Source organism: Aulonocara stuartgranti, assembly GCF_965226115.1.
Source record: "Aulonocara stuartgranti genome assembly, chromosome: 3".
NCBI classification, from domain to species: domain Eukaryota; kingdom Metazoa; phylum Chordata; class Actinopteri; order Cichliformes; family Cichlidae; genus Aulonocara; species Aulonocara stuartgranti.
This window is the reverse complement of record NC_138941.1, coordinates 54,813,504-54,839,694: the sequence shown is the minus strand read 5'-3', so window position 1 is coordinate 54,839,694 and position 26,191 is coordinate 54,813,504. Positions and strand designations below refer to the sequence as shown.

Below are 26,191 nucleotides of genomic sequence, written 5' to 3'. Positions count from 1 at the left end.
GAAGAGTTTAATTACTATGTTAGTGTAGGCAGCTAGAAATAATAAATGGGCAGCTAATGGGAACACAGGAGGTAGGAGCAGCTGACTAGTTGCTGATTTGAGTCCCTCAGGTTGAGGAACTTAGTGTTCACCCTCTATAATCCCTGTATACCTTATTTCCATCTTGTTAGGCTGCTCATTTAAAACAGTAGAAAAGTCCACAAAAACGCTGTGAATAACAGCTCAACACCATAACGCACGCACAATGGAAAAGTTAATAAAGGCACCCAGTGACGGGTTCTGTATCAACATCCTGCAACCGAACAGACAATATGCAAATCAGGGGAAATCTTCAACTGAAATAACGAAATTAAAACACATCGATAATGATTGACACATAAAAATGATTCTTTAACCAAAGCAGAGAGAGAAACAGAGAATCGGCAATCTAAAAAGCCAGAAGCAGCAACGACAAATGAACAGCAATATGAAAGAAACCACAATCAGTATACTGAGTCATCAGCACGAGTCAGAACAGGTTTGTGCGTGTGTGTATGTATGTGTGTGTGTGTTTGTGTGGGTGTGTTTCTCTGAGTTTATAGTTGAACATACACACAGCAGACTTCAGAGACAGGCACTAAGCTGATGACTCGGTTAGATGTTAGAAAATGTACTTGTGTTTTCTGAGCTGAATTTTCATCCACTGGCTGAAAAAAAGAAATTATTATTTTTCTGCACTTTTGAGTAGATTGTAAAGATTATGAGAAGTAGCTTAGCAACAGGTTTTTGTGACTGAAAGTCATGTGTACCAGACACAATCTTCCACAAACAAATCTTTATTTCAGCATAAATCAAAAGAAAATCAAGAGGACTTTTTTAATACAAGTCTCATATCACATTAAAGTTGTTCCATAACACACTGTCCAGGTCTGTAATTTCCCCCAAATTACCGTAAAGCGTACATATTCCTGTTACTCATTCACAGCCACACCTGACTTAATTAAATCCTTATAAATGATGATTAATAGACACTTTAGAAAAACATCTGTTATACCACATATGATATAAAAATACAAGAGTAATGAGTTAGATAACCACACCAACATCGATAAAATACACAAAAATCCCCAAAATTAAAAAAAATCCCCAAAAACATTTTCTCAAAGAAAGTCAGCATGCATCCGTTCAGAATATGTAACAAACTCCACAAAGCAGGATTTACATTTAATAACTCTTCAGACTGACTCTCTATAAAATCCTTTACAAAGAAACAACAAACACTGAAATTTTTTCCATCACTATACGTGTAACTCTGTGTGAAATCATTTGTCTTACTCAGTGTGTAACATGATCTGAGTTTCATGTGTTATAGTTTTCACAAAACAATGTTTAAAAAAAAAACAACAACAAAAAGCCCCCAAAGGCCAAGGTTCATTTAATAACATTATGATCTTCTGCAGAGTACAAATACTCTTTGGTTTGGCAGAATTTACTTTCTGGTGTCACTTTGACGTCATTCTACAATGTCTTACAATTTCATTTAGTACAATAAGAAAATTTTTTAAAGAATGTGATTGTAATTATAGATTTATGTGATCAAGCGCAACAACAAAAAATGAGCTATGAAACACAGCAAGTGCAGTGTGACTGACAGGTGATCTGCAGAGAGGAAACAACAATGAGCTCTCAGTGACAATAGCTGTGTCCCAATTCAGGGTCTGCACGCTTGAAGTACGCATTTTAAGTGTGATTACGTCACCGCCACGCGACGACGGCTGTCCCAATTCGAAGTGTACTTCAAATGCATACTCCAAATGCGCCGTCGGTTTCCCCAAATATCAAGCGTGGTCCGGTGCACGCTTCGTGGTCCCATATATCCCACAATCCATAGCGCGGTGGTGGGTGTGGATAATTTTGCCGCAAAATACGGCAGAAGGGAGCGGCCGAAGAGTGAACTGTCAAAAGTAATTACTGAATATGACGTCACTTATTTATGTGCGAATGTTTAATAATGAAAAACATTAAAACATTACTGTTGGCCACATGTCGGCAAAGTTATGTGACATTAGTGATGTTTGTACTTTCAGCTTCAGCTTGGTTTTAAAGCCTCTACATATATACATATATATATATATATATATATATATACATATATATATATATATATATATATATATATATATATATATTACATCATAATAATCTGACAATACTATAATATTGGCCATATTATATTTACATTACCACAGTGAGATGATTTTAGTCTCATGAACAACATTAACTAATTGCTATTTACTAACTAATCTTGCAATGACTGCTCAGCACAGAAATGAAGCCCAACAATCATGTTTTACAGTCCCGTGGTCTCAGCCTCAGATACTCAGCTAATCAAAGTGATGTCATGACAAAAATGAATGACCAGCAAAACATTTTTCTCCTTCATTTATGTCACACAATGCTATATGTAACGTTTCTCGCGGTTAGTATCATGGTTGCTAGGCAACCTGAACAACGCGACGACCGTCCAATTTCACAGGCCTCTCACTTCCGCACTTCTCATACTTATAGTACGCACCGTACGTAGTACGTGTAGTGCGCGTACTTCAAGCGTGCAGACCCTGAATTGGGACACAGCCAATGAGTGGTACCGTGCACCTCGCTTCTACTGGAGCTAAAATCTGTGGACACTGTTGATATTGTTAAAAAGAAACTTAAAAATTGCCTGTGCTGGTTTGGTTTTATATAGTTTCATCTGTTTATGCTATTTTAATTTGGTCTATACCTATTTCTGTATTGTAAAGCACTTTGTGAATTTTGTTCTTCACATGAGATAAATAAATCTTACCAAGTAACTGGAAAGTCAGACACATATTTTAACGAATTGTCCAATACTGACTTCTGACTATTTCACTTTAATGAACGCTGCAGTGTCTCCGTGATCTAAAAGCCGAACTCCAGCATAGAGCGGCTGAGTGAATGTGGTCTGGACTCTGTGGAGGAGAGTCATGGTTTCAGAGACGCTGTAGAAAGACAGAATACCTGCTCTGTGATCCAGGTACACTCCTACTCTGGAGGACCGAGGACCTGAGAGGAGAGTTCGGACTTTGTTGTGCCAAAAAATATAACTGTTTGTGTAACAATGGAATGACCAAGATATGTCATTGTTTCCAAATACACATTCATTTAAGCTCCCTGCTCTGCTGATATTATTGTATGCAACTGCAGAAAAGTATTAAAAATTCTGCAACAAATGAATGAAAGAAACTTTAGCAACATCCACTACATGGCATGGGAACTTCTACAACTAAATAAATGACTGTAAAATAGCAACATCCACCACTACTACTAACCCTTCAACTACTGCAACTACAACAATGTCTGCTAGAAGATGTGGCAACTACTGCAACAAAATGAAAGCCTAAAAATACACTAACAACTGCTACTGTGCACGGCAAGTTTTGCAACCAAATTGGCAGATGAAACCAAACCAGCATCTGGTAGAAGATATGACGACTAAATAAAGACCTGAAACCACAATACCCCTCTGTGAATCGCTACCTTATAGTGGCTTGAGGGGTTTTTGTGTCCTAGGGATGTCAGAGGCTATGCTGTCCAGGGGCATTTGCCCCCTGGTATGGTCTCCCATGGGAAATTGGTCCCGGGTGAGTGATCAAACAAAGAGCGATTCAAAAGACTCTTATGAGTACATGATCAAGGGAACTGTTCTGGTCTCAGAATCTCATCTCTGCTGGAACCAGCACTCCTGGAGAGGGGCTGGACTCTGTCTCTGTCTGGAGTTGCCCTTGGTGAGAGACGACGGGCTGGGGTGGGTATCCTAGTATCCCCTTGGCTTGCTGCCTGTAGGTTGGGGTTTTTCCCAGTGGACAAGAGGGTTTTTTCCCTCCATCTTTGGGTTGGGGAATTAGTCCTGACTGCCGTTTGCCATTATGTGCCGAACGACGCATTCTTGGAGTCCCTTCTTGGAGCCTCCCGGATCTGAACCCCAGTGGTGTTTTGTCGTTGACCATTACCATGCGGAAGGACCCATGGGAGAACAAATCAGGGAGTGCTAAGTCTAAACCATAGCATCTCCCCATTAATAGCCAATCACAAATATTACCTGTTTCCATGTGTCCAATATTTACTTTGAATTATGAACTGTCTGGGAGTTTTCCATGCACAGACTGCCTGACATAGAGAAGTCCACAGCTTTGCAAGCCGAATCTTTAACTGCCTGATAATAAAATAATGTGAACTGCTAGATTGTCTAGATTGTCTCTTGAACTTTTCTTAGCAAAAAAGAACTCCACAGTAGCCAAGTGGCCGAAGGCTTTGACTTTGGGTGGTCTCAGAATCTCATCTCTGCTTTTTGCAGAAGATATGGTTTTGATGGGTTCAACAGGTGATGGCCTCCAGCTTGCACTGGAACAGTTGTACCCGAGTGCAAAATGGGGGGAATGAGAATCAGCACCTCCAAATCTGAGGCCGTGGTTGTCAGCCAGATTTGGCTGTAGTGTCCCCTCCGGATGAAGGACAAGTTCATGCCCCAAGTGGAGGAGTTTAAGTATCTTGGGGTCTTGTTCACGAGTGATGGAAGATGGGAGTGGGTGATCGACAGACAGATTGGTGCTGTGGCTGAAGTGATGCGGACGCATACTGGTCTGTTGCGGTCAAGAGAGAGCTGAGTGTAAAAGTGAAGCTCTCCATTAACCGGTCAATCTACACCCATACCCTCACCTATGGTCACAAGCTGTGGGTAGTGACTGAATAAACAAGTTCATGTGGGGCTTCCTCTGAAGGGTGGCTGGCCACTCCCTTAGAGAGAGGGTGAAGCCATCCTGCATGAGGCCATCCGGGAGGGGCTCAGAGTAGAGCCGCTGCTCCTCCGCATCAAAAGGAGCCAGTTGAGGTGGTTTGGGTATCTGACAAGGATGCCTCCTGGGTGTCTCCTGGGTGAGGTGTTCCCAGCATGACCTACCGGGAGGAGGCCCTGGGGCAGACCCAGGACACACTGGAGAGATTATATCTCTCAGCTGGCCTGGGAACGCTTTGGTGTCCCCCTGGACAAGTTGGAGCAGGTCGTTAGGGAGAAGGAGGTCTGGGTTTCTCTGTTTAGGCCTGGATAAGCGGAAGAGGAAGGAAGGAAGGAAGGAAGGACGGACAGACAGATACCACAACATCTGCAGAATGGCTACTTCTGCAACTCAACCAGTGACTAAAACTATAAGAACATCAGCAGAAAACAATGAAGAATTCTGTAACTTAATGGATCAATGAAACAATAGCTGCTATAAGTATTGTCTACTTTTGAAACTAAACAAACCTCAGACTACAACATCTCCTGTAATGAATGACTGAAACTACAGTATCATCTGCAGGAAAGCATGGTGACTTCAGGAATTAAATCAGTGGCTGAAAATATAACATCTACAGGAAAGCATGGATAATTCTGTAACAAATGAATGAAGGAGACTACAGCAATATCTGCTATTAGTCATGGCAATGTCTGCAACTCTGCTACTCCAAGTATAACAACATCTGCTATATGACACAAAAACTACTGCAACTAAATTTAAAACTAAAACTACAGCCACACCAGCAGCAAAGAGTGATTGTAACTAAACAAGCCTAAAACCACAGCAACTTCTGCAACTAAGTTAATAATTTCTTTCTTTTTTTCTTTTTTTGCCTGTCCCGTTTGGTTCTTTTGCCATCAGAATTATTGTCTAAAGGCAAAGAAAGATGCCCAATGGACTTGACTGGGGAAAAGAAAAGGGAGAAAGAAAGAGGGAAAGAAAAACAGCAGGGAAGAGGAACGGTGATAAAGGGCAAAAAACAATGTGAATATAACAGTAAATACTAAATATTGTGCAGTACGTAGGATTGACAGCCCACGGTGTGCTTTGAGGTAGGAGCCAAAAAGGGTGTAGTTTGTATGTGTGAGCACCCGTGTGTGCACCTGTGAGCATGAGCGCGCTTGTATTTAAAAGCTTCCTTCATGTAATGATCTGCTAGAAGACCAACGGAGGGGAAACCGTGCCACTCTCCCTGAAAAAAGCTGAAGAGAGCCCCAGATGAGGGGTCGCTCAGCAGCCGCGGAGCAGGAGCAGACCGCCCCGACTCCGCAGCAGCAGGGAGGCCCCACATATACTTTGTTACTATATTTGAATTTAAGTTAATAATTTCAAATATAGTAACATCTGCTACTACTGACACTTTAACTACAACCAAACAAATCTATCTATGATAAGATACAGCAACTACTGTAACCTTAAAAGTCCTGGATTTAACAGTCGTGTGGCAAAAAAAAAAAATCATACAAGCACGCAGTGACAGTCTCTTCTTCAACTTCTGCAGCCAGAGGAAATTTGTAAATGAGAGACAGTCTCCAACAACATATTTTTGTTTGTTTGTTTTTTGCTAAACACGTCACTCATGACCAACGAATCAAACCTGTTTGCTTAACCAAAGCAGAGAAAGAGAATCAGGATTCGTCCAAAAGCAGCTAAACAGGAAGGACACAGAAAGATACTGAATCATCTGCATGAGTCAGATCAGGGTTTAGAGTGTATGTGTCTTTGTATGTGTATGTGCTAAGTTCATGGTTGAACACCTTTGTACTCTCTGACAAACACATCAGTTTCCTCATCTGCATAATCACTGGGAGACTTTGGAGGCGGGCTGTAGGCTGCTCATCCAATCACATGTCAGTAACACTACATTGTGCCTTCTGCTGGTTTTTCCAACATGTTCTCATCCCAAAACGTAACATACTACGCTATGAGACAACTTGTTGGTATGTTACGCTTTCGGCCACTCAACACGTCTCTATGTTATGCGTTCAGAAACAGGAGAGAACATGAGAACCGTTGGGACATGTACATTTATTTTACTTTTTTAAAAAATTTTTATCATCATGAATCGCTTTGGAAAACACTATCTAACATGATTAAGGTTGTGGTTAAGGTTAGGGATAAGAACACAGAAAACAGACCAGCAGAAAGTCTAAGTTATAGCCACACCTGATATAAAAAAAAATACCAGTAATGAGTTACATATGCCACAGCAGCAGATGATTCAAATCAAGATTTTCATTTCAATATTTCTTCAAATAACCAAATAACTCCTCAACAACAACAAAAAAGAAAGAAAATCAGCATGTATCAGTTCAAACATGTAACAAACTTCACACAGGAGGGTTTACATTAAGCAAGTCTTCAGATTGAGTGTCTATAAAATCCACATCTTCTCTAGTAGAATACATGTGATTTTGTGTGCTGGAAGGACTGAAATTAAAAGTCTTATTCAGAGTGTAACATTTGGTCTGTGAGCTTAGACAATACTATTCATAATAAAACAATTACATTTATAATACTAGTGTCTTCTTGATATAAAAACTGAAGTTCATTAATGTTTGTTCATTTTTATTAGATTTTATGATCTTCTTCATACAAGCTAATTAGAAATTGTTTTTGGTCTAGCAGAATTTACTTTCAAAGAACTTTCTGGTGCCACTCTGACCTCTTTTCAAAATCTCCATCACTGTTGACAGCAATGCTGGAGACCAAAGAAACAGGAACTAGCCGTCCCTCAGTGACTTCTGTCTATTTCAGTTTAATATCTCTGCAGTGTCTCCATGATCAATAAAAAGACCAAGTCCAGCATAGAGCGGCTGAGTGAATGTGGTCTGGACTCTGTGGAGGAGAGTCATGGTTTCAGAGACGCTGTAGAAAGACAGAATACCTGCTCTGTGATCCAGGTACACTCCTACTCTGGAGGACCGAGGACCTGAGAGGACAGTTTGGACATTCTTGTGCAAAAATTTGCAACTTTTTCTGTCACAGCTCAATAACCAAGAGTTGTCATTAAATCCAAATCCACATTCATCTGACTCTCCTGCTCTGCTGATAGTCTTGTATGCGACTGCTGCATCAACTCCACCCCCTCTCCACTTCACCTCCCAGTAACAACGTCCAGTCAGACTCTCTTTACTCAGGACTTGATAATAATCAGTGAATCTGTCTGGGTGATTAGAGTAAGTCTGTTTTTGTCTCATTAATGTCACTTTTCTGTTCTCTTCAGATAATAACAATTCTCTGTGTGCTGTGTTTGGATCCAGTGTGATTTCTTGTGAACATTTTAAGAATCCAGCTCTGGTCTTTGGCTCTGGTGGTGACAGTAAAACATCCTCTTCAGTGACTGTCAGTGAGATGTTTGTCCATTCCTCTCTCAGAATGTCCTGTAGTTTATCTCTGGTCTCTGACACAGCTGCTGTCACATCCTCAAAGTAGCTCAGAGGACGAATATTGATGCTGGATGAGTGTGTAGACTCACTGAGTGCTGACAGTGAGGGGTAGTTGTGTAGAAACTGGTTGTGATCCTCTGTGTGTGAGAGCTGCTCCAGCTCGCCGTCTTTCCTCTTCAGCTCAGCGATCTCCTGCTCCAGCTTCTCCTGAAGCTCTTTGACTCGACTCACTTCAGTTTCCTGCTGGGATCTGACCTGCTGCTTCACATCAGAGCTTCTTTTCTGGATGAGACGGATCAGCTCAGTGAACATCTTCTCACTGTCCTCCACTGCTTTATCAGCAGAGCCATTGATGGCCTCCACCTCCTGTTGAAGCAGCTTCACATCTTTCTCTCGCTCCTGGATTCTCTGCTGGATGTTAAGTCGTCTCACCTCGAGCTCCTTCTGCTTCTCAGTCCTTTCTGCTGCAGCTGGGACTGTTTCATGGCCTTTATGATGAGAGCAGATGTTCTCCTGGAGCTTCTTGGAGGGGGCCACCAGCTTGTGTTTCTTTAATGGAGCTGCATCATAGTGAGGTTGAAGGTGTCTCTCACAATAAGAGGCTGGACAAGATAAACAGGACTTGATAGCTTTCAGTTTCCTCCCAGTGCAGACATCACAGGCCACATCTTCAGGTCCAGCATAGCAGTGATCAGCTGGAGCAGCTTGGAGTCCAGTCTTCTTCAGTAACTCCATCAACTCTGCTAACATGGTGTTTTTCTCCAGGTCAGGCCTCAGTGTGAAAGTCTTCCTGCACTGAGGGCAGCTGTGGATTCCCTTCTCATCCTCTTCATCAAAGTGGGTTTCGATACAGTTCATACAGTAGCTGTGTCCACAGGGAATAGTCACAGTATCCTTCAGTAGATCCAAACAGATCCAACAAGAGAACATTTCTCGATCTAGCTGATCTCTTTTCTGTGCCATTTCTCCTCTCAGTAAGAGTGTCTCTGTGAGTTTCTGTTACATAGTGGTGAAACTATTCCAGAAAATATGTGGACAGACTGGAGCTGCTGTGCTTCAGGTAGAAGAGGGAGGAGTTAACAGACTTTAGCTTTTACCAGGAAGAACAGTTTGAAGTAGACACTGTTTAGTAACTTTAAACATCATAGGTCTGTTTGTAGTTTGCATTTTTATCCGTTACCTCCTAGTCAGTTAAAAATCTGTAAATACATAATCAGCAAATGCAAACAACACTTGCAAATAAATATATATTCAGCACCCAATGAGACCACAGCAATATGTATAACTGCAACTCCTGCAAATGAGTCAGCCTCTGAAACTACAGGAATTATAAAACTGTAATGGCTAAAACTAAACATGGCAAGTATCTCAAGATTTGCACCTACGCTTACGGGTGAAAGTACGACTGCAATGAAGCAACCATTGACACCATGCCTGCAACTAACAACACCAACATTGTCAAGTTAGTGAAACTGAAATGACTGAAACTTGAGTGACTGATACAAATAAATTATACCAGCAGCTGAAACTGGTGCAACTAAATGAAATATCCAAGCTACATCACCATCTGGTGCTAGTTATGGAAACTTCCACAACTTAATCAAACACTGATACTACTTAACATCTGAAACTACAGATGGAAAGTTAGGCAGCTAAACTGCAGCAAGAGCTAGTAAATGTGAAGCTAGAGCAACTACTGTGACTACAAACTGCAGCAACATGTGAATCAGGCAACCACTTATGTGACAATAAAAAACTGAGATTTTAAGTTTATGCCTTGCTGCAGAGTTTTGTTCCAAGGAGTTTTTGTTTAGACATATAAACAGTGAGTTACAATAGTCCAAACATGATGAAACAAATGCATGTATAACCACCTCCAGTTCAGTGTGTGACACTACAGGACTTAATGTAGCAGTGATAAGTGATAAAAGAAAGACGGAACCAGAGATTTGAACATCCAAAGTAAGAGGAAAGTCAAAAGTTACCCCAAGGTTCCTGATAGACGATTTCACAAATGTCGAAAGGGGACCTAGAGCTTTCATCATTGTAAGTGCATGTCTGCCAGCACAACGCATTACTGTAGGGCTGTTCGATATAACGATATATATCGGATGACGATATAAAAACAGCTATCGTTTCAGTTTACACTATCGTTTGTTTCGTGGCGTCGTAAAATAAACTGTTTACGGCAATATGTTTTCATCGTTTTGATGGTCACTGTAGTGGCTATATTAATTTCTTAAAGTTCTCTCTTTCTCTTATATTTTATATAACCACACTACGGACGGACAAGCGCCTGTTTTTATGCGTTGTAGTTAGCAACAATGACAGTAACAGCATCGCGTGTCCGCTTGTTTATGTACCACATAAACCTTTCACAATAAAGCCCAAGATCCTGTTCAGACTTTTCAAAATAAACTGAATCACGTGAAAGAGCAGATTATTTACAGATGAGAAGTAAAAAAGAGCCGCCAGGTGCTAAAAAATAAACCTTAGACTCAAACGTTAGAACAGGCTTTTCCCCGCAGCACGCCATGTAATAAATACTCAAAGAAAACGGCAGCCTTTACAACTTATGTCTAAAAATGTATAGTTTCATGCATCGGTTAAAACACTGGACTCCAGGTACGCGACGCGCAGCTGGAAACACTTTCCGCAAGTCGAGCTGCCCGAGATTCACATAATTTACAGAAAATGTTTTTGTGATTTATATCGTTATCGATAGAATTCTTATATCCGGATATGAGATTTTGGTCATATCGCACAGCCCTACTCAAAGGGGCTCAAAATATGCTGAAAAGGAAGTAGATATATTAGAAACAATAAGGGTCCCAATACAGAACCTTGTGGCACACCATAGGTAAGGGAAGTGAAGGATGACCTGCACTTAGAAACCGCCACAGAAAAGTGGTGGTCAACCATATCAAAGGTCGACGTGAGGTCCAACATCAGCAGAATAGAACATTTTCCTGCATCATCAACGTATTACTGTTTTCAAACCTCATTTTCTTCAAGTAAAGCAACAACATCTGTGACTAAACCAAGAAGCATAAGACTGAGCACAGCTACAGAATCAAGTTATAGTTTTCTACACGAACACAGTCACATTCTGGATTTTTGAAACATTTATTTTTACCTTTTTATTAACAATCCACAACAGGAAACAATGTGTAGGCACAAACGTTTTTTTATACTGCGAGAGACAAAAAGGATAAATTTAGGAACCAAATTCATATCAAAGCATTCACTCTGTGTGGAAACTCATTGTTAAAGCATGTAAACCAACACTGACTGGGTCTATGACTCTGACTGAACATCTTTAAATATTCAACACTGGCAGCTTCACTGATGTTCCTCTCATTGATAATGATCCAGCTCCAGATATAAGTCTGTTGGGGTTCCTGGGTCACGTCCAGATCACCTGATGGTCCGGTACATCATAAAGTCGACTGTGGTGCATCGTGGGAACTTGCCGATCGAGCTCTCCTCCACGGGTGTGTAAACTTTGATCTGCCTCATGTGCGTGTCTCTCCCGTTCTGGTGGTTGGCCAGCACGGCAATCTGGATCATGAATGTGCTGATGGGCTCGTTTGTGCGCTGAAAAACACACAAACGCACACACACAGAGTGACCGAGCATCAAGCCACTTCTTTAAAGATACTTATAATCTGCTAATTTTAACTACAACTTTAACCACCGGGAGGCAGCGTTTTACCAGCAGGTGCTGTTCTGTTTAAGTTCAATGTTTCTGTTTTAGGTGCTCCCATTGAGAAGAATGTGCTGCTTAAATAAATATTACAGCAGCAGTCCCCAACCTTTTCTGTGCCACGGACCGGCCTTTAAGGTGTCGCAGATAAATACAACAAAATAAAAGCAGTACCATTACCAAAAAAAGAAAAAAGATTTATACATAACACATGGGAAAAGACCCATAGAAACAGAGTTAACCATAAAAACGATGAAAACCATAAATTTCACACCTGAGCCTCAACTCTCCAGTCGGTGGCCCAGAGATTGGGGAGCGCTGCATTCATTAGACTGACTCACTGCTCCATCTTGTGGTACAAACTGGTATTACATAACAGCACATGCTTTTCTTTTACATTCTGTTAATGTTGTAGTGACATTTTAAACATTTTTAACCATATTTAAACACAAGAATTTACAAAAACGTATCTCTAGCTCCCCTGAGTTGAAAAACAAACAAACAAAACACTCAAGTGTATAGTCACTGTCCAATCATAAGAGCTGTAGGTTACTGCACTTGGTGGCATGTAAAGACCCCCACAAGTCTTAGGTGGAGAAGCGCCGCCTTATTTTTTTGCATTACGTCTATTTTTGCAGGAACAGTGCTTCACAAATTTATCAGACCACCGGCCAGTGTAAGGTTTATGCCACCCTAAATGAACAGTATTTATAATTATCAAATTCACTTTTTATGTTTCTGTAATGGTTAAGTCCCCAATGTGTACAAGCAGAAGCACCCAGTGCTCAAAACATTCATTTTTAATGCTAATAAATAATTTTTGCTGTTATCCATGCATTTTTTAAAATTTACTGTCTTACCAAAAACAAAGAATAAAAAGTGTAAAGCACAATATTATTTTTGAATCAAGATTCCAAATTACATTTATTTGCTTGCATTCATAAAAACTTTTTTATGGTGGTCGAATGTTATGTCTGAGTTCCGGCTCAGGTTTAGGTACAAAAACATGAATTCAGTCATTTTTAATTTTGTTTGTTTGTTTACACGTTTTCTACAGAACTTCTTTGTTCTCTTGATTTTAAGATAAGATAACTCTTATTGTCATCGCACAGTCACACTTTGTACAAAAATACAGTGAAATTAGAAAACTGTCCCCTTTCAGCACTAAACACAACAAAACAACACAATAAACTTTAAAGTGGATAAAAAGTGCAAAGAAGGTATGAATTAACGAATGAATGGTCATTGCACAATGAACGTATAATTTTGTTATCCGCTGTACATCATCATAACCACAAACCCTTCTGAAAGCTTACTTCTACAACCTGCACCTCCTTTGAATGCCAACTACACGTCGGCTCAGCACAGACAATGAAGGCAGCGATTAAATGGTTCAGTGCTGATGTTTCCTTCTATAAAAACACTGAACAGTCGCCTGTGGAGGGAAATCTGCACACTTTCTAATCAGTAGGTGTAGTAGTTAACTGCACAGAGACTTTAGTTCCCTGACTTTGGCCATTATGGGAAAGAGTGCAAAATAAGGGCACAAATGTCTCTCTCCGTCTTTCAGTCACTGTGGCTGGGTGTCAGTATTTACATCTACACGTTTATACAGATGGTAAGCCTTCAAATGTTCCACAGTGAGTAAATGACTGGATTCTGTCCCCTGACCGAAGGCTTTACATTCAGTTACACCCTGTCGACCAGAGACAATCAGAAATGCAAACAGAGACCACAGAGCAGGATGTTACAGAGTCCGGTTTTGGTAAAATGCAGCATTTAAAGGTTGGAAAAATATTAATTCTTACCGGATTCATGAGAGAGATGTGAATCCATCCACTGGGCTCCACCATCTCTAGCTGCTGCAGAGGGGAAGACGAGGAAGAGGAGGGTCTGAGTGATTTTGAAACCTCCGGATGAAAACCAGATTATTTTTATTAATTATTTATTTTATTGAGATATATACACTAAGCTTTACCCTGATTTCTTGAAGATTGTGGAAGTTGTTGCCGACTCGCACCGAGATCTTACTCGGGGTGTAGCTCTCGTCTGACTTATAATCAGCATAAATGCACAACATCTTCACTGTCGTCCTCCTCCTTTACTCCACAGGTCACATATTAAAGAAAGTGAATTAATGACAAAGCAAAAGAGTAAGGTTCTGTCAGCAGCAGCACACACAAATAAAATTAACAACACCTTCCAGTTAAAGATAATGTACATTTTCCAGGTTTACTTTAACTTCTCTTGTACAGAAGCTGGAAAACGTTACCTGAACTGTATGTTGACCAGGTGAGGCTGCGACCCATCCGACTGCCAGTAGGTCTCCAGGTTGTCATCCCTTAGCTGATCCACTCCAAAACCTGGACACGTAGAGGGCAAACACATCAGACTAGAATTGATCCCAACGGCCTCTGAAATTGATCCAAACGTGGCAATTGTGCAGTAAGGCAAACTGCTTACTACGCTGTGAAAATCAAATCAAATCAATCAAATCACTTTTATTGTCACAAATGTGGATATGCATATGAACAGCTCCAAGGAGAAAAATAACACAATTTCTGAGATTGTGTCCACTTCTGAAAGATGTTTACAGTCATCTGTTCACACAGCAGACTGTATGCAGGGGGGGTCTGAGGGAGTAGTTACCAGGTTTACAGGAAGAGAGGGACCACACCGCCTGGGAGCCAATCTCCCGAACCGTCCCGGTCCGCTCCAGCTGCTTCGGGTCAGCTCCAGGTGGTGTCTTGCTCGGTGTCGCCATACTTTAAAACAAAAAAACACAAGTTCAGCACACTCTGATGGAAAATCTGACGCGTTTTTCTCAAAAGGTTCATGGAGATCAGTAACCTAACACCAACGTCTATTCATGTTTTCGATATTTTAAGGTTTATTCACACTTAGTAAATACAACTTAATCAACGAAGCAAATATAACTGTATTTTAATAATAAGCTGACCATTAGGTAAAGTTCGGCTTATAAATATCACTACTGGCACCATCTATTTTAACTAGATTATAACCAGACGCAAACCTTTATGCATATTTTAAACATTTCGAGCTCTATTTCCATTTAATAGAAAATACAGAAAATGTAAGTTCTGTTTAGGAATAAGGGGACCTTTTGGTAAACTTCTTCGTCTAAATGACAAAGCTAGAGCATCCATTTCAGCTAAAATGTGACTTATTTGGGAGTTATTTATGACTAGCTAGTCGCCAGCAGCTGACACTTCTCAACTCTAAACGCTCTCAAAACCACTAAAACTCAATCTACGTCACAGTTATTGAAGCCGACTCACAGACGCGTTAGTACAGGTCTCCGGGGTGTCGTGTCAGTGCATCAGAAATACGGCTGCACGTCCAAAATAGTTTAAATCCGCTTCTATTTACACACTTCGAATCTCCCACTTTTTTGCGCCTCAGCGTCGCTTCTTATACACGTCACCAGCGCTGAGCAAGCAGTCGCATGCTAACTGCGATACTCCCGCCATCTTTCCTGCCGGCTTCCAGCCCGTGAGAGGAACACGTTGCTGGAAAAAAACAGAAGTTTCACCCCACAGTTTTTGTCTCTAAACGTGTCTTCTCTTCTAATCCCTTCTTAACCGGGTAGCTGGAGCCGGATAAGGGTGAGTTTGCGTACTCATCGCCCTGGATTTTATTGCTTTTGACGTTTTTATTGCCACGGAAACGAGCAGATGTCGGACTGCTGGGCCTCCGCTGCTAATATCGTGAAGCTAGCCGTTAGCATTCTCCAATGAACATCCTAAACTTCGCTTCCACCGGACAAGCGTCTCTTTATAATTGGTCCGTTATCCAGTGTAATTGTATGGTTACAGCTTGTTGGGAGTCAGTCAGTGTGGTTTCCCCTGTTTGCTCGTATTGCTGAGAGACGGGCCCTGAAAATATTGCGTTTTCTTTTAACGACAGGATCATGCGCCAAATTCCATTCGTAAATCTCCCAAGTTATGATGTTTCACATCACTCACCGTAGCAGACAGTCATGAGATTATAACTCCAAGACATTTTTAAAGTGTTTATGGGTAGTTTATTAATTCGGCATATGTATGCACCACAGAACAGCACGTTATTGGAGGAGAAATCCCTAGTTTGAAGCTCGTCGCCACCGCCCGTCATGCTAGAATACAGCTAGTTAAAATAATTAATATTATGAGTTAAATTAATGCCGAACTAAAAAGAAAGTTGGGCACAGATTGTTTAAATGAGCTGAAGCGGGTGTTTCCAGACACATGCTTACAGACGTGAAGCAACGATGAAAGGGCAGAATTTTAAATGGACCCTGGTGTGGCTCGCTCTTCCTTTACAAAAGACTGCAAAGCTCAAATGGGCCCGACTCCTGGGGGCCTAGATACGCACACACCAGACCAGGATCAGAATTAAAGACAGCAGGTATTAAATGCAGCCAGAGGCTGGTTTAGGCAGGAGATTTGCAGCACTCTATTGTTGAATAAAAAGAGCGTTTGTTCAGAAGCGAATGTGTTGTTTCAGCAGAGTTAACATTGTGCATGTGGACGCAGGTTTGACCCCGACTGCTGCACTCTACATTTAGAGACTTTTTGGATGGTTTTGGGCAGCTGCATGCTAATCATGACTCAGTTTATAAATTGTTCCTGTTTCTCTTTGTATGTTTAATCACATTTTCTCAAAACCAGCTCCTCAGATATCAATTTGTTTCTCCAGCTCCACAGGTGCTAACGTCCATCATTCCCGCCCTCAATCATGGCGGATAAGAACACCAGGATCGCCATCGTCAACCATGACAAATGCAAACCTAAGAAATGCCGTCAGGAGTGCAAGAAGAGCTGCCCGGTCGTCCGTATGGGTGAGTGTGGAGATGATCGCACCGACGGCACAAACTAGAGTGAGAGAGAAATGTGTCTAAATGTGAACCGTGTGTGTCTTCAGGTAAACTGTGTATTGAGGTGACTCCACAGAGTAAGATAGCGTGGATCTCAGAGTCTCTGTGCATAGGCTGTGGCATCTGCGTCAAGGTAATCTTGGCGCCTGAATATCTAGCAGGAAATGATCTTTTCAGACTGCTTTTAGTCACAACGTTTAAACTATTAAGAGTGTGTTTGAAGTTTGTTTCGTGACTTTTTCTCCTTGCAGAAATGTCCGTTTGGAGCACTGTCGATCGTCAACCTTCCCAGCAACCTGGAGAAGGAAACCACACACAGATACTGCGCCAACTCCTTCAAACTGCACCGGTACGGCGATAAACCTCCAGTCTGTTTACCTTCACTTCACAGCTGAGCAGTGTTTCCTCTGACATGTTACAAAAACCTCGGGAAACAGGTCGGAATTAAGTTCCAGCGTAGCTGTTATTCTTGGATCGCTCCTTTAGTTCTGATCACCTCCACCATGTGCTATGATTCTAATTTTAGTTAACACTGGTTAATAGATAGTGCTTTCAGTTTTTGTTTGGAGGGTCCACAGATTCTCAGCCTGGAGGCTGCACATCAGGTCAGGTGTGGTTTTGCAGCACTGTCCAACACGGACTTCTGTTGGAACATCTCGCGGGATCTGAGGAGAAACAAGTTGTTTTGTTCACACAAATAAAAGAATCTCCCTGTGACTTTACTACTCCATGGAGATGAAATCAAAAGTGAAGATCGCTCTTTTGATTTCCTGGAGGAGATTTAGGATCCGTGAAAGGGGATCGAGCTCCACGTGATGATCTCAACAGCAAACAGAAGTTTACGTCCACTCAGGTCTACAACCCTGTGAGTGTTCTTCTCACTTGATGCCCTCTGGGTGGAAGCTGGACTCCTCAACTGAGAACCTGCTACTGCTCATAGCTGGAGAGCCAGCTCTGATGATCCAGACAAGTTGATGCTCATTCTCCGTACAACAAGAGGACCTTTAAAAAGTGAGAGGTTGACCTTGGAGGGGAGAATAATAAAAATAATGTTTCAACTGTTAATGATTTTTATGCTTTAAATAAAAGCAATAATCAGCTGCCTCTCCACTGAGGTCCTAACCCAGGGCTGTGATGGTGCTGTCCGAGTCGGTACGACCACCGTACTCTGAATATACTCTGTTGCAGACGCGAACAGCTGGACAGCCGCTGTCCATGTAGTCATTCCTGAGAAGTTGTTGCGTGGTCACTGAAACAGCGGCATTCAAACCTCCGCACAGACCCTCGTCTTAACCGTCTGATGATGACATTTACGTCATTTTATGTAAGCGGACCCTAACGGGCTCATGGAGCTGGACAGAGTAATTCCTGATTAAAGAGAGGCAGCTGAATGACATCGAGGATCGTCACATCATGACAGGAAGCACAGCTCTAGTTCAATACCAGCAATTGGACTTTCAAAATAAAAGCATGGGGCGTGACTAATCAGTCTTCAAGTCTCTGAAGTGCACAAACATACCCAGGTAGCCCATCTATGTAAAGAAACACTGCTAAGACTTTGTGTTTAAGTAAGAGCTTATTATTATTATTATTGCTCAGCAATGAAGTCATTTTAGAACCATGGCAGCAAAGAAAAGCCGTCAAACCAAAGCAGAAACGCCTGAAAGGAAAGCTGACACTAAATGATGGAATTATTTGATTATTAGCTTATGTTAAAGTCTGTTATGGTGGGTCAAGATGTTTATTGTGTGTGTGTGTGTGTGTGTGCGCGCGCAGGCTGCCTATCCCCCGGCCCGGTGAGGTTTTGGGGCTGGTGGGGACCAACGGTATCGGCAAGTCCACAGCTCTGAAAATTCTGGCCGGAAAACAGAAACCAAACCTGGGGAAGTTTGATGTGAGTGTTCACACGACACACACACACACAGGCCAGCAGTCATGTTGCTGCTGGCCTGAGAAGATAATGTTTGGGTGGAGTTGCCATTTTTGGTTTGCTGGCCATCAGTTTAGCAACAGGAAAAGATTATGGTGTGGCTCCACCGACCGGTCGGGTAACTTTATCACATGCTCTTCTCACTGCTAACGATGGTTGAAATCTTTAGCCAAAGCCAAAAGGAAATTCTTGACTAGGTTCTAAAGTTCCATTTAAAAACAAAACTCCTCCCTTGTAATTCAGTTTGACTCATTTACTCATGTTGTTCAGCTCATTCATTGTAAACCCACAACTTACTGATACTTTTCTGGAATTTTTGCACTTTTGTTATTAATTTTCTTTAAGTATCCTTACAAATCCCATATTTCCTGTTAGTAAAGTAGAACAATTTGCACATCTGTTCCATAAGACAGATGTGTTGCAAGGAACAGAATTCAGGGACATTTACACAGTAAACCTTTTTGCTTGAAAAGCTACGAACAGATTAACTTGTGCAGGACAACACACCAAGTTATGGTTACATGGACTCTGTCAGCCCAGCTTTGCATGATTCACATTCAAAGTAATGCTTCTTTTTCTTATACTAGGCCTCAGTGCAGACACTCAGTTCATCATCCTGGATCTGATACAGACCCCGGAGTTTTTCACCCTCAGGGATCATTTCCACACATTGACCTCGTTGTCAGAAGCTTTGTGTTTTAATGATCCGTACTTTGAAATCCCAGAATCCTCCAGACTGGCAGGAGATCCTGACCTACTTCAGAGGGTCCGAGCTGCAGAACTACTTCACCAAAATCCTGGAGGACGATCTGCGGGCCATCGTGAAGCCGCAGTACGTCGACCAGATCCCAAAGACCGTCAAGGTTCCCGACTTTTCCTTGAATATATCGTTCCTGTTGGCATGGGCGTTCACTCTGATGGCCGGTTGTAATTCTTCGTCTCCACCTACAGGGGTCAGTAGGGGCCATCCTGAGCAGGAAAGATGACACAGACACGCAGGACCTTGTCTGCCAACAACTTGGTACACACACACACACACACACACACACTCTCTTAATTACAAGCTGAAGAACCTTCATGTGGAAGCGTTTACACGCCGACTGTAAACAGTTTAGTGCCGTTATGAACAAACACAGTCGTGTGTTAGTATTTTTAGGTTGATACACACTATTTACTCTTGTGACACATCACAGTTCATTGGAACAGAGTTATTTCATGGGTCATATTTAAAGAAAGCGTGTGTCTCCGTGTGGAGCTGATAAACCAGTTTGTGTGCAGAAACTATTCCTATTCTTAAAATAAGCGTTTAATCCCAGGGATCTTCCCCCTGTTTTGGATTTTTTTTAATGTTGCGTATAAACAACATTTCTAATTGCATCTCTGTGTTTGTCTGCAGATCTGAGTCACCTGCGGGAGAGGAACGTGGAGGATCTGTCCGGAGGAGAGCTGCAGAGGTTCGCCTGTGCTGTCGTCTGCATCCAGAGAGCTGACATGTGAGGAAACAGCCCGAAAGCTTATTTATTTAATATTTAACAAACGTATTGTTTTGTCTGTGAGCTGAGAGCCGAGCTCGCAGACTGACCGCCGTCCTCTTGTTTCTGCTCTTCTGCTGCAGTTTCATGTTTGACGAGCCGTCCAGTTACCTGGATGTTAAACAGAGGCTGAAGGCCGCCATCACCATCCGCTCACTCATCACCCCCGACAGGTTTGTCACTTCAAAGCTTCGGTTTGATCCCTGGAGGTGCACCGCCGCTCTTAAACGTGATGTTGCGTTGCAGGTACATCATCGTGGTGGAGCACGATCTGAGCGTGCTGGACTACCTGTCGGACTTCATCTGCTGTCTGTACGGAGTGCCGAGCGCCTATGGAGTCGTTACCATGCCCTTCAGCGTCAGAGAGGGTAAAAACGTTATTGCACCACACCTCTGTAAAAGTGTGAAGAAACAAGTGGTGGTATTTGTCCTTAATATCACTGTCGCTAAGTGGACCCAAAGCATGTCCTGATCTTCCTGCATCCTTCCTCCAGGTATCAACATCTTCCTGGACGGTTACGTCCCCACGGAGAATCTCAGGTTTCGTGAGACGTCGCTGGTCTTCAAGGTGGCCGAGACGGCCAATGAGGAGGAGGTGAAGAGACTCAGGCATTACCAGGTCAGTTTATGTGCCTAATCTGAATCACTGCTCATTTGCTTTGGCTCGTTGTTTTCTTTTTGTTTTTCTTCCCCTACCACTTTCATTTCCTGTCACGTTTTTCTTTTCAAAATAAAAGCTTCGTCACACGGGGCTGTAGTTCTATCTGCCGATTCCTTTTCTTTCTTGAGCTTTTTCGATCTTGTGGGTTTAGAAATGTCATCATTAACCCTTTAAAGCTCACCACAGGACCAACTCCGTTTATTATTGAGATACACAAATTTTTATGAAGTGCAAGAAAATGAAAATAAATATTGTTTTGCACAATTTGCAAAAAAGCAGCATAAGAAAATGAGCCGAGTTGCTTCTTTGTTGAATGTTTGATTGTTTGTTGTTGTTCAGTATCCGGACATGTCGAAGACGATGGGCGAGTTCACGCTGGACATCAAAGGAGGAGAGTTTACAGACTCTGAGATCATGGTGATGCTGGGAGAGAACGGTGAGCTGCGCTGAGGGTTTTAGTCTAAATCTCTGTGGTCAAGGTTTAAAAATGGTTTTAAATTGAACTTTTCAGATGTTTCATTCAGAAGCAGCTTTGGAGGCCGTCACACATTTTATCATTTCCAAGCCAATTTAAAAAAATCTAATTTAAAGGGTGTGAACCTGTAATTTTTCTTAGTCAGTTATTTAATTTCAGAGAAGAAAAGTTGCAAAATATGAAAAATCTCGTAGCTCAGACGAGCTCATTTAAAATGGCACTAAAGGAAAATAATAAAAATATGGATCATCTTGTTTCCTCTGACTGTTTCCCACAAAAATGGAAAAGCTGACACGTGCACGTCTGAAAGTGTGTATGTGTGTTTCCAGGCACAGGAAAGACGACCTTCATCAGGATGTTGGCCGGTGGGCTCAGGCCTGACGGAGGAGGTGAGTCTCTCTCTCTCAGATGAAGCCAGATTAAACCGGACGCACCCACTGACCCTGAGCTCTGTCTTTCAGGCGAGATTCCCATCCTGAACGTCAGCTACAAGCCTCAGACCATCAGCCCCAAGTTCAAGGTCAGCTCTCGTTTTCTAACCGCGGACCCATGACAGGATCATCCATCCGTCTGTTTCACAGCTTTCAGCCTGCTGATTGATTTTAGCCAGCAAACTGAATTTACAGAAATCCAGGGTTCAGAGTCCAAAAAGTTTAAATAAAGTTGAACCAGACTTTTACCATTGTTCATATCATGAAAACCAATCTGCAGCGACCAAGGTCCGGACTCTGATGGAGTCGAGTGTGTTTTACGTTTTCAGGGCAGCGTCCGAGCTCTGCTGCACGAGAAGATCAGAGACGCCTACACGCACCCGCAGTTCATCACCGACGTCATGAAGCCGATGCAGATCGAGAGCATCATCGACCAGGATGTAAGAGAGAGACAAACAATTAGCGGCCCTCTAATTAACCTAATGCTAGCCTAGCCGCTTACCCTAACCATCAGCCTCACTGTAACCCTGACACTAAAACCACATTTGGAGTCTCAAAAATGCCCTCGAACTCGCGAGGACAGGCCCTTTGTCCTCATAAGTGACCACAAGTAGAGTAACGTTGTAATTTTTGATCCCCGCAAAGATGTCTAAAGAGGTACACACAAACACACTAACCTGATCTTTGTCCTGGATAAGGCGCCGATCCATCTTTTTCCATTTTATTTTGTTACTTGTGTGTCATCAGACTCAATTTAAACATAATTAAAATAAAATGTAAGGAGACTTTTTGAGCCGACTGGAGGGTAGAAAGCGTTTTCTAATGAGATACGATGAAGACGGGGTGATGAAGCTGCCTGCTCCGCCCACAGGTGCAGAACCTGTCTGGAGGTGAGCTGCAGAGAGTCGCCCTCACACTCTGTTTGGGAAAACCGGCCGACGTGTACCTCATCGACGAGCCCTCTGCCTACCTGGACTCCGAGCAGCGATTGATGGCCGCCAGAGTCATCAAGAGGTATGCGCTCCTCTCCCTGCTCCTCAAGCAGCTCCCTTCCTGTTTATCCTCAAACACAAGCGTCAACGAATCCACAGCGAGCGGCTTAAAACTCAGGATTTCTTTTCAGTTTTACTTTGATACAAAGTCAGACGAGAGCGCGTCTTAATAATCATATTTCAGGTAATCTCCTCGTTTCAGCTTCATTCTTGGACTCTGTGAGTAGCTTTGCATGATTTATAGCTCAACAGTATTTTTGTTATTTGAATGGTTAATCTTTGCAGCGGTGGAAGATGGTAAGAAGTGTCTGTCATGTCTCAAAATATGTAATTAAGAAGGAGAACTTCCACATTGGATGACCTGAAACGGTCTAATTAGAAGGCCTCGTTGTTGTCGTGTGTCTCTGCCCGTGTGTGGCGCTGTTGTGACACGTCTTTTATTCGCAGGTACATCCTCCACGCCAAGAAGACAGCATTCGTGGTGGAGCACGACTTCATCATGGCGACCTACCTGGCCGACAGAGTCATCGTGTTTGACGGGCTTCCCTCCAAGAAGACTTCAGCCAACACGTAAGATGAACCGTCGAGTCTAAGCTGCTTCGTCAGCTCGCCGGCCACCGCCACGGTAACGTGATGTTTGTTTTTTCAGGCCTCAGGGTCTGCTGGCTGGGATGAATCGCTTCCTGTCGCTGCTGGAGATCACATTCAGGAGAGATCCGAACAATTTCAGGCCGAGGATCAACAAACTCAACTCCATCAAGGTAACGCCACGACCCAACCTCCATGTTTATTTGAATCTTTATTTAAACACACTGACCGTCACACACGGACGGACTCTTGACACGAAAATGCAGCACTGAACTAATAATATTAAAAAGTAACTTCTGGGTGTCGTTTCAGCCAGTCGTGCATTTCCTGATTTTGGTAACCTGTCACAGGTGCCGCTGCAGCCAGTTTGCTGACGCAGTTTATGATTGTAGTTGTTTTTATCGGCGCTTTAGTGACGTCAGTGCAGACGCTCAATGATCGTACTGAGGGGCACCAGTGTGAGGCTTCTCCTCCTCCTCCGGGGTGATGTGGAGGTTTTATGTCAGTGGTGACACATGACGAGTCCTCACCCGTCAACACCGGGATAAATGATACAGAGCTGTAGTGATTTCATCGTGACCTGTGCCCTGCCTCACAGGTGTCAGGGATGCACAGAGCTCCACGCAGCAGAGTCCAGCTGTGATTGGTGCCGTGCTTCAGCCAGGCGGAAATCAGTTTTCTTCAGATCTGAGAGTCTTACATGACAAAGATGCAGCGGGTAGATCCATAAACTCTATTTATTTTGATTTACAACATTCCTGATTCAACCCAAAGGACGTTTCTTTAAAGCTGATCTAACAAATAAAACCCATTTGTTAAAAAATAAATCAAAGAAACTAAAATACAAATCTAAACCAGTACACTATAGAGAGGGAAAGCATTATTATATATTATAAATATATTTTTAATGAATATATTTAGGTTCAGGCTCATTTCCAGCTCCATGTTTTTATTTCTTGGAGACCATTAGCTTTTCAGGTCAAAAGAATCCTAATTTATCTTGGTTGCACATACTCATGCTGCAGTGTGATTTGCTGTGTTTTAGTCCATTGTTGCCAGGCAACAGGATGACATATGTCATGCATAACAAGTTTTGTATCAACAAGTTTTGTTGAAATTAAACCGATGCGATGCTGTTATAAAGTGTTGCGGTGCATAAATACTCCAAATGGGTCATTTTAGCCCACTGGAAGGTGGTTGCTAGGCAACAGGATGACATAATATGTGATAAAGATGAAGCTGCGTACACGCTGGAAGCGACAGGGCGACCAGAGATCATAAAGTCAGTGACTTTCGACGAAATAACAGCTGGTGCAACGAGGAGGGTGGGAACCAAAATAGACTTGACTCAACTTACAGGCGAGCCAATGAGAGCGAAGAACACCGCTGACCGACATACAACCTGGTAGTAAAAGTGTTAGAGAGTTACCTAGGCAACTGGACCCTGGAATGTTCTCAGGCAATCAGTTGCCGGCTTCAAGGCGACGTGCAAGTTTGCAGAGACTGAGGACTTTTAGCTCCGCCCCTTCAAGCAAACGTTTTTTATGATTCACTGTTTTTGCCCAAAGCCTTGGATTTGAGCAGACGGTTCTAATCTCTTGACCCGCTCAGAGGCATTTAGTATTTTCTCTTAATCTGTTCAAACCCGAGGAAGCATCACAGTGCTCCTCCGGTTTCACTGAAGGCTCTTCTACATGTGATCACTTAAGAGCTTTTACTGTGCTGAGCTGCAGTCGTCCACTCAGCTGTGGGGTTATTTAGAGATAATAATTAGAAAGTGTAGCCCTCCCAGCATTATATATGCTGCTGCACTACATGGAAATCTTTATGTAGGGGGGTAGACAGAAAAATCCAAACGGTGATGTCAGTGAGGAGGAATCAGTCCGACCTTTGACCTCTGCCTCATCTCTCTGCAGGACACGGAACAGAAGAAGAGTGGGAACTATTTCTTCCTGGACGACTAAGACCCACCTGACCAAAGGCGACTACCCAGCCGCATCTTGGAGCCGGCGCACGCTCAAGCGTTATAACCTCAACATTTCATGGCCGGCCTGCCAAACAGCAGACATATTAAAACTTTAAATAAAAAAACATTTAAGAAAAACAAAGAAACATCAGCCTATATGTACCGGACTGCATTCAATAGCAAGCAATGTTGTGAAGTGTTTAAAAATAAAGTGCATTGCGTTGTGTGTGTGTGTGTGTGTGTGTGTGTGCGTGCGTCAGGCTGAACACGCTCGGCTGAATTCAGAGGCAGCGAGAATATTTTAACACCCGTACATTTACAATCAGAATAAACTGATGCTTCCTGAACCAGGAATGCTCCGTGTGTGTCTTTGTTTGTAAACACCTTACAGACTCGAGGCTAACACAACTCAATTCAAGTTTTATTCACAAAAAAGATAAAGACCCTACAACAACACAGAGGAAACCCCCACAATCATATCACCACAAACGCTTTGTGACAATGGGAAGGAAAAACTCTTTTAACAGGAAGAGACCAGCAGGCTTGGGGAGGGACAGCCATCTGCTGTGACCATTTGGGGGTGAGGAGCGGAACAGAGTGACAACTATTCAGACTGTGCTAGACACCCACACGCAATTTAGATTCACTAGTTAACCAAGCCAGTCACTGCAAGTGTTTAGACTGGAAGTAAACCAGAGTACCCAGACACACCCCAGGATTTGAGCCTTGTTGGTGTGAGGCAGCAGTGCTAACTGCAGACACCTAGGAGCTGAAATATGGTTTAAAAGCATTTTCATGAACTCTACACCC

The 26,191-nt window shown here is 42.5% G+C and overlaps 3 protein-coding genes across 3 annotated transcripts; 1 reads left to right on the top strand and 2 right to left on the bottom strand.

Moving 5' to 3' along the window:
* Positions 1 to 6,445: 6,445 nt before the first annotated feature.
* LOC309699369 (tripartite motif-containing protein 16-like) lies at positions 6,446 to 9,234 on the bottom strand. The gene has a single exon (XM_082522371.1). The coding sequence runs from the start codon at positions 9,185 to 9,187 to the stop codon at positions 7,589 to 7,591; it is 1,599 nt and encodes a 532-aa protein (XP_082378497.1). The 5' UTR covers positions 9,188 to 9,234; the 3' UTR covers positions 6,446 to 7,588.
* A 2,097-nt stretch (positions 9,235 to 11,331) lies between these two features.
* anapc10 (anaphase promoting complex subunit 10) lies at positions 11,332 to 15,382 on the bottom strand. Its single transcript, XM_082522837.1, has 6 exons — positions 15,230 to 15,382; positions 14,580 to 14,695; positions 14,203 to 14,293; positions 13,909 to 14,029; positions 13,739 to 13,792; positions 11,332 to 11,821 (listed from the first exon to the last, which is right to left on the bottom strand). The coding sequence occupies exons 2-6, from the start codon at positions 14,692 to 14,694 to the stop codon at positions 11,642 to 11,644; spliced, it is 561 nt and encodes a 186-aa protein (XP_082378963.1). The 5' UTR covers position 14,695; positions 15,230 to 15,382; the 3' UTR covers positions 11,332 to 11,641.
* A 30-nt stretch (positions 15,383 to 15,412) lies between these two features.
* On the top strand, positions 15,413 to 25,735 carry abce1 (ATP-binding cassette, sub-family E (OABP), member 1). Its single transcript, XM_082522202.1, has 19 exons — positions 15,413 to 15,556; positions 16,629 to 16,770; positions 16,854 to 16,939; positions 17,058 to 17,155; positions 18,583 to 18,700; positions 19,462 to 19,599; positions 19,688 to 19,757; positions 20,133 to 20,229; positions 20,352 to 20,441; positions 20,515 to 20,636; positions 20,763 to 20,887; positions 21,269 to 21,365; positions 21,734 to 21,793; positions 21,866 to 21,924; positions 22,165 to 22,275; positions 22,707 to 22,849; positions 23,275 to 23,397; positions 23,477 to 23,588; positions 25,332 to 25,735. Exons 2-19 carry the CDS (start codon positions 16,668 to 16,670, stop codon positions 25,377 to 25,379), a joined length of 1,800 nt encoding a protein of 599 aa, XP_082378328.1. The 5' UTR covers positions 15,413 to 15,556; positions 16,629 to 16,667; the 3' UTR covers positions 25,380 to 25,735.
* The last annotated feature ends 456 nt before the right edge of the window (positions 25,736 to 26,191 follow it).

Bases quoted from the DNA above. Each gene is read 5' to 3' on its own strand.
- abce1 (XM_082522202.1), top strand. From the start codon at position 16,668: ATGGCGGATAAGAACACCAGGATCGCCATCGTCAACCATGACAAATGC. The intron at 16,940-17,057 runs GTAATCTTGGCG...TTCTCCTTGCAG, and splicing joins GCTGTGGCATCTGCGTCAAG to AAATGTCCGTTTGGAGCACT. The intron at 23,589-25,331 runs GTAACGCCACGA...ATCTCTCTGCAG, and splicing joins ACAAACTCAACTCCATCAAG to GACACGGAACAGAAGAAGAG.
- anapc10 (XM_082522837.1), bottom strand. From the start codon at position 14,694: ATGGCGACACCGAGCAAGACACCACCTGGAGCTGACCCGAAGCAGCTG. The intron at 13,793-13,908 runs GTAAAGCTTAGT...TCCCCTCTGCAG, and splicing joins ACAATCTTCAAGAAATCAGG to CAGCTAGAGATGGTGGAGCC. The intron at 11,822-13,738 runs GTAAGAATTAAT...TGTGTTTTTCAG, and splicing joins ACATCTCTCTCATGAATCCG to CGCACAAACGAGCCCATCAG.
- LOC309699369 (XM_082522371.1), bottom strand. From the start codon at position 9,187: ATGGCACAGAAAAGAGATCAGCTAGATCGAGAAATGTTCTCTTGTTGG.